General features: G+C 66.9%; 1 protein-coding gene across 1 annotated transcript in view; it reads left to right on the top strand.

The window, feature by feature from the left end:
* The first annotated feature begins 9,190 nt into the window (after nt 1-9,190).
* Nucleotides 9,191-10,351, top strand: part of ODF3B (outer dense fiber of sperm tails 3B) — a 6,329-nt gene continuing 5,168 nt past the window's right edge. Inside the window, exon 1 of the mRNA XM_044429516.1 lies at nt 9,191-9,299. Coding sequence (XP_044285451.1) covers nt 9,191-9,299 — 109 coding nt within the window. The remainder of the gene's footprint in view (nt 9,300-10,351) is intronic.

Genomic DNA, 10,351 nt, shown 5'->3' with positions numbered 1-10,351 from the left:
CCCGCTCGCCGGTGTGTCACGCCTCTCTCTCTGCTACGGGTGGCTTTCTCGGGCCCCTTGCCACGGGAGTGCGGGCTGTCCCGTTTGCGAGAAATCAATGGTCCGGATAACCCGCTCCCTGCAAGCGTTCCCGGAGTGCCCAGCTGCCACAGCTCCAGCTCCTCGCCCAGGAGGGGAAGGCTGCCCACCGCTTTTCTGGCGCAATTTGCAGACGGACCAAAGCACAGCCCCCCGAGCTGCGCCCTGCTCCAATCCACCCACCACCGGGGGGGGGGGGCTCGGGGGGGGCGGAAGGCGGCAGGGGAAGGGGGGGGGGGGCGTGAGGGGAGTCCCGGGCAGGGCTGCCTGGGGGCCCTGATCCAGAGCGACGCCGTTCCTTGGAGAGCAGCCTGACGACCACAGGCATGCCTGCCCCTCACCTCCGGCGGGTGCGTGGGGCTATATGTGATATAGGGGGTATATAGGGAGCCTCAGCTATGGGCAGTATAGAAATGGAAACAGGAACAGTCTGCAGGAATTCAGTGTAATGGCCCCACTGGAACGTTGCATAAGAAAATGGATTGTTTCGATTTCCCCTCCTGTCCTTGATGTTTGCTTTGCTTTCTGTGTTGAAAGTTGCAAGAAAAACAAACCGCGGAGAGAGGGCAGGGAGGGAGAGGGGGGGCGGCTCCTGCCCCCCCCCCCCGGGCCTGCAGGCGATGTGCAGCGCCTCCTGGGCGGAAGCGCGGGCACCTTGCCCACCCCGCGGCGAGTGGCGCGCTCGGCTCGCTGGCCGCTCTGCCGGGCCCTCGCCGGGGTGGCAACCACGACGCACGCCCAGGCACGCCCCACCTCCCCGTCACCGGCCCGGTTCTGCCCGCGGCGGCCCAGCAGGCAGGAAGACGGACAGGAGGACGCGCCAGGCTCCTGGGCCAGGCCAGCCGGCTCCAGGGGATGGGGCTCGCAGCCGGGGGTGCTCCCGGGCCCCGAACGGCCCCTGGAACCCCCCATGGATTCAGGGTCCAGGAGCACCTGCTCTCGGCCGAGGCTGATCCATCGGCTGCAGCCGTTTCGGGGCCGGCGGGACCTGGCAGCAGCCATCCGCGCACGGGGAGCCTCTCGCCTGGGTTGCTGCCTGCGCTCCACGGGGGGCTTCCCTTGGAGGCGGACTGGATTGGGCCAGAACAGGCAGCCGGGCTGCTACACAGATGGGGTCACGCAAAGCCAGCCCCCCACCTTCTTCAGTGGCTTCCAGGTGCTGGGCCGCCTGGCTAGGGCTGGTGGCGGGTGGAGCGGGCCGGGGTGTCCATGCCCAGGTCCAGCTTCCACCCACCCTGCTCCACACGGAGGGGCAGCCCCCCCCCACTCACCCTCTCCCTTTCACTCAGGCCACGGAATGGCGCTGCAGACGTCCAGAGGGTGCTGCCCACACCGGTGGCCAGCCCTGCCCCGTGCCCTGAGCAGCCACCCTCGGCCACGCCTCTTCCTGGGGACAGGGGCCGGGTGGCCCCCTTGGTGCGGCACGTTTTGGGCAGCCTGGCCTTTCGCTGCCCCTTCAGACCCCTCCCGCGCCCAGAAGGGACGCTCGGAGGGGTAGACCATGGCCCGATTTCTGGGCGATCCTTGTGGGCGTGGTGCAGGAGCCGCCACTCCCTGCTGACCACGACCTGCCCCTCGTCCGTGGCTCGGGCATCCACCCGGGCCACTGGGAAACCTTCATGGGATGCGCTGCACCTGCCTGTTCTCAGAGAGGCTTCCCATCATCCACGGACCTCACTCTTTCCTGCCACTCCCCTCCGCTCCCACCTCCGCATTTGCGCCCCCCATTCCCCCCGGCTGACTCGCTGCCCTGCCCTGCCCTCCCCAGGGAAACGCACCCCACCCCGGCCACACTGACCTCGGCGGACGCCCACGACACCGGCTGGCCCACCAGCTCGTAGCAGTGCCTCTTGTAGTAAAGCACGCCGTCTCTGCACATCGACCGAGCTGCCCCGGTGGCGTTGCTGGCGCCTGGGAGGAGCACAGGGTCACTGGGGCCGGCAGCCCGCCCCGCAGAAAGGGCACTCGCGGCCAGGAAGCTCGCCAGAGCGGGACTGCCCCTCTGCCCCTGGGCAGCTGCCTCGGAAGAGCTCCGAGGCGGAGGCCCGCCACCTGCCTCTTCGGGCACAGCCTGGGCACACAAGGGGCAGCCGCCGAATGCAGCCGGCCGGGCCGGGCGCAGCCAGGGCAACCCCCTGGGAATTGGGTGCAGCCTCCGGAGCCGCTTGCCGGTCCAGGAGCGGAATAAACGGGCAGAAGAGGGGTTCTCCCCCGGGTTGCTCCACGGCCCTTTCTTGGGCTGCTACCCCACAGCCCGGGCCAGGGAAAGCCCCAAAGCCAGGCCAAGGCAGAGCTGGGGCACGGGGGGAACTCAAAGGCGAGCAGAAGGGCCGACTATGGGCCACGGGCCACAGGCCACGGGCCACGGGCTCCCGCCTGCTCCGGTGCGTCAGGCAGAGGCGACATCTGGACTGGAGGCAGGAGTTTTCTTCTGGAAGTGGAAGAGAGACGGGGCTCGCGCTGCTCATCCACTGCCTCCTCGGGCCTGCAGCCACACAGCAGCACTCGCGGGCTGACGGAGCACAGGTGGCCCCGGGCAGGCAGGACCAGCGCCTGCTCCCCCCGCCCCTCCCCGCTGCGGGTCCCTGCCTCCAGCTGCGCTGTGACCTCCGCCAGAATCCAGCGGAAGCGTGTCTGCTTTTTCCAGCTCTTTTGCCTCAGGTGCGGCAAAGCCGCTGGGCAGTCAGAGGGCGGTTTTTCTCCAAACCTGTTTCGCGAGGCTGGCGGAAGCTCCTGCTGCCCAGTTTCTGCAGCTCAAGAGGCTGCAGGTGCCAAGCGCAAGGCTCGTGGCCAGGCCAGGCGAATGGGTCCCTCAGACGCCTTGTCCAAGCCGGAGACAAGCCCCCGCCAGGCTGGCGTCCTCCTTCCTTTCCCACCAGCCCGAGCCAACGTGGCCGATGGTTAGGAATTCCAGGAATGGTCTAAAGCGTCAGGCGGACATCAGGATGGGGAGGCTGTCCCTGATCAAAGCAAATTAAACCCCCCCTCCTTGATTTGGAGCCCCTCCTAATACTTTCCTTCCACTGAAGCGTTAAAGATCAGGAAGCCCAGCAGACACAGTCCAAGGTGGAGGATCTGTCCCATCTTCCTGGAAAAGCAACAGGGGAGTGAGATGAGCGGGGGGGGGGGGTGAGGATGCTGCTCCTCCACCCTCCCTGCCTCCGCACCCCCAGGCTCATGCAGCCGCTTCTGCGGGGTTTTCTCCTGCCCTAATGCCACCTATGGGGGGGGCACGGGTTGCCCCAGGGCACTCCAGATGCTGACCTGCATTGCCGTCTCTCTGCAAACCAGCCCCCACAACCAGAGGGGGGGTCCTGCCAGGCAGCTGCGCCCTCCCCCGGCCCCGCAGCACCCGCAGCATGAGAGCGGGGGACCCGTGGGGCATCGTGCCCGAGGCACACGCTGCAAGCCGAAGCCTCACCCCGCAGCAGCTTTGGGTCTGTTGGCTTTGGAGGGGGCGCTTTGCCCCCGCACTCAGCACAGGCTGGCTGAGGCTCAGCTCCGCTCTGCTCTTGGACTTCGCCCGCAGCCGATGCATCCCCAGCAGCCAGGCGCCACCCCAGTCGGGGGCCGCACGCCTCCAAATTAACGGCCGCTGGGGAATGGCAGCAGCAGAACAGTTACGGCGCCCCCTCGTCCTGTTCGGGGGCTTCCCGGCGGCACCTGGATGGCCACGGAGGGACACGGGGACTGGACTAGGCTGCCATTTTTCAGACCCCCCTCGGGTCTTCTATGGGAGGGTGCGTGGGCAAAGGCGTCGGGTGACCAAGACTCACCCCTGTGCTGGTCTCCTCCTAGGTGGCTGGTGGCGAATTGATGCAAAAGCCGTTCGCCCGGCCGATATTTATGGGATGGGCAAATGTGAGCAAACAAAGCTGGGCCCGGGCAAAATGCAACCTGAGGAGCCACCGGGTCCATTTTGGCAGGTGTCCCAGGAAACTGGGCACAAAGCAAATCCAGGACATTGGGGCTCAGGTGGCCGATGAGGTCATGGGAAGAGCTGGTGCTCCGGCCGGAGAGCATCTTGGGGTGCAGCAGAAACCAAGTCGGCCGGAGCCAGGGCCACGCGACTGGCCCCAGGGAGCTGCCAGGGGAATCTCAACCACATGAGAGACAACCATGTGAGACTGCAGAAGCGGCCTGGGGGGACGGGGAGGGGGGGGCTTCACCTGAGCAGGACCTCGGCTCTGGGCTGCACAGCCGCCGGGCAGGTGCGTAGGTGGCAAGGATGCTGGCGGGGCAGGATCCCTCTGTTGGCCAGACAAAGCGCCCGGCCCAGTGACTCCAGGGGTGCCCCATCCGGCTTCCCGGTCACGGTGATCGGCAAGAGCAGCAGTGTTAGGCTCCGGCCCGTGGGGTGTGGACCCCACACCTGCTCCCGGGGGCCCCGGCCCTCTTCCACAGAGCCCTGCTTGCCCACTGGTGCCAGTGGAAGAGCTGCAGGGGGAGATTTTGGGGGGGGGCTACAGCTGGGAAGGGAAGGGTTAATTCTCTACCCCACCCCACAAAGAGGAAGGTGAGGAAGAAAAAGAAGAGGGAGATCTCTCTTTTTAACATCTTTAATTGTGCCTACTGTGAGCTGTTTCAAGCTGCCAAGGCATGTGGTGGACAGCGTACAAAAGTTTTAAATCAATCAATCAATCAATCAATTTATCTTGCGCAGCAATTAACCTTTGGGGGGAGAAACAACATTTTCACAGTGGTTGGGAAGAACTTAGATGGAAAGTATTTATCTGACATTATGCGGATGAGAAATGCATTGGCTGGCGTTGCCACCTGTGACATTTAAATTCTGGCAGGTCTTCCCACAATCACACATACAGACAAAAGCAAGCGTTGTATAGCTTTGTGTCCACTGGGCCTGGGTCTTTGAAGGGTCTTTGAAGGGTCCAGCAACACACGTGCTGCACACCCACTCCCTCCCACGCCCGAAAACGGCTCTGGGCACACGCCGCCCGGGCTATCGAGGGGGAGCCCAGAGGCGCCACTCCGACTGGCGGCAATGGCGCAGAAGCTTTCAGAGCCCTCTGGGGGATGCCGGGGATCAAACCTGGAACCGCCTGAGCTGCGGGATTGGGCACCTTTCCAGCAATGGCATGTCTCTGCGGTTATGTAAGCGCACGTGTGAATCTGAACGGGGAGGCGGCCCTCGCACCTGGGAGGACGTGGCAGCGCTGGAATGCAATGCAGAGCGTCCGCGGGACCCGCCCCGCATTCTTCCTAAAGGGCACCGTCTCCTGCGCGGGGCGGCCCCCACCTGCGCGCTGGCACTCAGCGCGGGTCGCAGGTGCAGGGAGCTCAGCACCCAGACGAAGCCCCGCTGCGCAGCCTTTGTCCGCCGCCGGGAAGCGCGGGGCTGGACCGCTCCCTCGTCTCGGCTCTTTGTGCTCGTGCCCGGCAGCCACGGGTATCGGTTGCGCGGGGGGCGCCCCTCCGGCGGCAGCCAAGGTTCCGGCTAGCCGCGTCCCCGGACGACCCGGCAGGGCGTCCCGGGCAAGGGTTCCCCTTCCGTCAACTAGCCGGGCACCTTCCCCATCCGGAAGCCCGCAGAGGGGCCGGGCGGCGCCTCCCGCGGGCTGCCCATTCCTGGTGCGCGGGGGCCGGCCCCGGGGGCGGGTGGAAGCCCCGCCGGCCCCGTTTCGCATCAGAATCAGATGGGGCGGGCGGCTGCTGCCCGCCGTGCTGCCTGCGGGGGGCCATTTGCCCCCTCGGCCCGCGCGCCCCTCCGGGGCTCGGAGCCCCGCAAGCCGGGCCGGATCGCAGCGGAGTCGCCGGCAGCGCCTGCCCGGTCTTGCACCGGTGGCCCCGCCGCGGCTCGGTTGCTTCGGAACATGGACGACCGGAGCGACCAACGCGCCCCGCTGGCTGGGTGAGGCCGCGGGGGTTCAGCCCGGCCCTGGAGAGCTCGCCGAGCCGCGCGGGTTCGGTTCCCCGTCTGCAAGGAACGCGGCGAGCGAGTTCTCTGGGCATGGGCAGAGCGCCGTCTCGCCCGGCTGGCAACGCGGAGAAGGCGGCCCCGCTCGAGGCGGGGAAAGGCAAACCCGGCCGGGAGGAGGCGGAGGGGCCGGTTGCCAGGAGACGAAGTACACAATGGGGCGGCCAAGCTCCGGCCCCGCGGCCGGCTCAGTCCTGCCACGGCCTCCTGCGCGCTCCCCAGGCGGCTCTGCGGTCCGCCTTGCTGCTCTCGCCGCGGTCCGCGTCCAGGTCGGTGTTCCTGCGGGGTGTGGCGCCCCTATTCCGTGGACGAGCGAGCGAGCGAGCGAGCTAACCAGATCCCCCCTGCGAGCCCGTGGTTCGCCTCCCCGCCTCCCGCGGGATCGCGCTCCGCTCTGGGCTCCGCACGGGTCCTGGGGCCGCTGCAGCGCCTCGCGCGGCGGGGCGGGGGCCGAGGCGGGCGCGCGGCGGGGGGCCCAGAGCCCCTGGCCGCTGCGCCCTTTGCGCCAGCCCCAGGAGGGCTCGGGGCGCGCGTCCGCTCGCTCGGCCTGCCCGGGCGCGCGGCCTCCGATCGCTTTCCCGTGCCCACCGCGTGCGGGGCGCTGAGCACGCCCGTCCCCGCGCCCGCTCCCGCCTCCGTGCCTGCGCAGGCCGCGGCGGGCAGCGAGAGTGCCGGGCCGGGGCGCCGGCTGGCGGGCAGGGCTCGCAGGCGTGGGCTCCGGGGTGGCTTGGGACCTGCGCGGCCCCTCGGCCCCACCGACCTCACGGGCTGCCGTGAGCCAAACAGGGAGGGCGGGGGCCCCCGGGCTCCTTGCAGGGGAAGAAGCGCCGGGCGCTCGGTGAGGAGGAGCGTCGCCCGCTTGGGTGGCTTTGAAAAGGGGGGTGCGCGTTCCGGGGCGAGGCCGAAGGAGGATCGCGTCGTCCCCGAAGGCCTGGCAACCCGGCGGCGAGAGGGCGGCCGGCCCTGCCCAGGCTCTGCAGCCGCTCTGTGGCCGGAGCGCGGCGCGGCTCTGGGAGCTCCTCGGCAGGATCGCCAGGCAGGCGCAGGCGCAGCGCAGCGGGAGCTCACTCGCTGCCCGCTCGGGCGTGTGTCCGAGGCCGCCGGCCGCGACGTTTTCCTCCGGGCACCCACGGAACGCTCCCCACGAGCCAAGGCGGTGGACTCGCTTTCAGTCGCCTGCTGCCAAAGGGGGCCAGGCGTGATATAAAGCGGCCAGTTACGGGAGGGAGGGTGTCCGCGAGGGGACGAGACAAAGGCCACCCTGGCCCCTTCTCTTCTCTGCCGGCGGTGCCAAGTGATGGGCTGGTGTGGCTTTTTTCTCCAATGTCTGTGAGCATTCACTGTGTTCGCTCGCTCATTATATTTCTACACCTGTGGATGTTCTGAAGAGGTTACAGGAGATTCAGACTGTAAAGATGCAAGCTGAAACACTCCATGAAAACCACATGCCTGCAGATCAATTTAAAACTCAGTAATAACCATTCCAGGACCAAGTCAAGACTTTCTGGTATGCTGTCAGTGCCGGAGAACAGAGGAAAGCGGGGAGGATGTGGGTGCTGATGCCCACGGACATCAGCGGGGCCCCCGCCAAGGAGGCCTCTTCTTGTCACCAGGCAAAATGCTCTCCGAGGAGGCATCTGGGGGTGGCCCCCGATGACAATCAGTGCAGATAGGAGCACAGGAGAGGCTCTCAGTTCCGGTGGTCATCCAGAGCTGTGTCACATTGTGTCGGTCATCACGGACACGTTGGTTTGGGCTTGGAATGCTGCAAGGCACAGAGGCCAGAATTCTCGCGGCACGTTCGTATGTTCGGGGCCCCTCAAAGTCCGGCTGCCGCTCCTGCACCAGCTGCAGCTTCCGGGCTCCTCCAAGGGGAGCTCTCCGGAGCGGAGTGGAGCGGAGCGGAGCATCGCCTGCTGAGGCCAGATGTCCAGGTGGGGCCCAAGCGGGGCCACCGGTCATCACTGGGCGAAGGTGTTCAGCGCCACCCGAGACCCCCGAGCCCCAGCCACGGCCCCTGAGGGCCCTAGGGGAGCCCCAAGTGATGCGCCTGCCTCAGACCATGCAGGAACACCTGGTGCGGCCCCTGCCGCGGGGCAACCGCATGGAGCACTGCTGGGGGGACTTGCTCCCCTCCTGCTGGGGGGATCCTGGGGCAGCCGGAGCCTGGACGGGATGCACCTTGGCCTGGTGCAGCACAGCTTCACTGACGGTGCTCTGCTCTCGTCCCGAAGGGCCTGGCTGGACGCCTTCTCGTGCGAGGAGCTGGCTGCGAGACCCCGTCCTGAGCTAGCTTCCGCTTCCCCGCTGCCCTCGAGGCAGTCTGACCTGGGGGCTCCCAGAGCACAGACCCCGTGGCTCGGCCGTCTGGGCTGAGGCTGTCCTGGGCCGGGCTGGATGAGGCCCCTGCGGGTGCCGGGGCCAACAGGGTCACCGAGCGCTCCGCCTGTTCCTCCAGCCGCCCCCTGGGGCAGGAACCAGCTTCCCGCAGCGCCCCCACCTCCAGGTCTGAGCGCCAGCGCCCCAGAGCCCCTCGCCCAGCCAGGCAGCAGCTCAGCCGCATCTCCCAGGGTGGCACGGGGGGGAAACGCCTAGTGCCTGGCACCCCGGGCACTGCAACGCCCCGGCTGCAGGGACGGCCCACACGTGGCACGGCTGCTTGTGGCTCGGAGCCGAGGAGCCCCGGAAGCCTCCCCCCCAGGCAGCCAGTGGGCCGACCGCATCCCCTTCCCAGGCACTGTGGGGACAGCGGGCCCGTTCGGCGAGGGCAGACCGGCCCCCGCCCCCTACAGCCTTGGAGGGGCTGCTCCCCGCTGGCAGCCCAGTCCTCCGGCCAGGCCAGGGGTGCTGAGCCTCTCTCGGTCCCAGGGCCTGAGCTCCGGGGGGCCACATTCTGCTGGTGGGTGGGGCCCAGCTGAGCTCCTCTTCCAGTAGCAAAGCCCAGGGGTGGCGGTGGAGCCCCTCGGGATGGCCCCGGGAACGGGTTTGGGGACCGGAGACCTGTGAAGCGACCAAATGCGTGGGGCCTGAGGAACGCCGGGGGGCCACGGGGAGGAGGCTGGACGGGGCCACCAGGCCTGGGATTCGACTCCGCTGCGGCTGGCAACTGGCTGGTGAGGTTCCCTCCCTGTGCATTTCCTTTCAGAGCTCGCAGAGGGCTAGCGCCACGCAGCGGAGATGTCCACAGATGTCTGGGTGGGGAGCTGGCGGCCTCACCGGCCCCGGGGGCCGATCGCCGCCCTGTACAGCAGCCCGGGGCCCAAATATGGACTCCCAACAAACGTCGGTGAGCAAATGCAGAGATCCACACGGGGAGCAAGGGAGAAGAGACGTGGGCTCTGTGCCTTGAGCGGATCATCGCGGGCCGGGTGAGGCGGTGGGTGGTCTCGGTTTTAGCACAGAGCAGCTAGTCACGCAGGACAAAGAGTGTGCCCCCCTCTCCCACAGACACACACAGACACACACTCACACACGTCTAGCTTGCCCAGAAGGTTTGTGCAAAACTCAGTTGCCGCCCACACCAGGCTCCAAGTCCTCGCAGGAGACCGTGGCTCCTCTCCCGGTGGTCCTGCCCGCATTCGCCGGCCTTCTGCTGATGACCCGGACCCTCCCCCTGCCCCGGAGGAGGGGAGCGTGACGCTCCAGCAGATCCAGCCCGCCTCACGACTGTCGCCAAGCTGCCGGTGGCTCCCTCAGGAAGAGCCTGGCCGGGGACAGGAGCACAGCCAGTTCCGTTCCCACGGACCCTTGTGGTCGAGCCCATTTAATATGGCGCCTCTTTGAGTCCGTATTCTCCAGGCTGACGTGAAATGGTTTGGGACATAAGCAGGTTTCCAAAAGGGGGGCCAGTCTGGTCCACGGGATGCGTCTTCTGGCCAAGGAAGAGAGGCATGCGAGGCGGGGGCTGCTTAGCTTGGACCCTCCACCCCCCTCCCCTCCCCAAGACGCCGTCTACGTTGGTATAACGCCATTTGGCAGAAATGGGCAAAGAGAGTAAGCACGGCAAGGAAAAGCCTCCAGTGTGGACCAGTGGCAGGTTTCAGGTGGTGCTTCTTTCTGTGGCATGTGAAGGATCAGCACGTGGAACTCCTTGCCACAAGATGTTTTCATGGTGATTTTTTGTTTAGTCGCGAAGTCACATCCGACCCATCGCGACCCCATGGACAACACTCCTCCAGGCCCTCCTGTCCTCCACCATCCCCTGCAGTCCACACCAACTGCCTCAGTGACCCCATCCAGCCACCTCATCCTCTGCCGCCCCCTCCTTCTTTTGCCATCTATTGTTCCCAGCATTAGGCTCTTCTCCAGGGAGTCCTTCCTTCTCATTAGGTGGCCAAA

The sequence above is a fragment of the Varanus komodoensis genome, unplaced genomic scaffold, assembly GCF_004798865.1.
Source record: "Varanus komodoensis strain SLA01 unplaced genomic scaffold, ASM479886v1 scaffold1, whole genome shotgun sequence".
Classification (NCBI taxonomy): Eukaryota; Metazoa; Chordata; class Lepidosauria; order Squamata; family Varanidae; genus Varanus; species Varanus komodoensis.
This window is presented reverse-complemented; position numbering and strand designations above follow the sequence as displayed.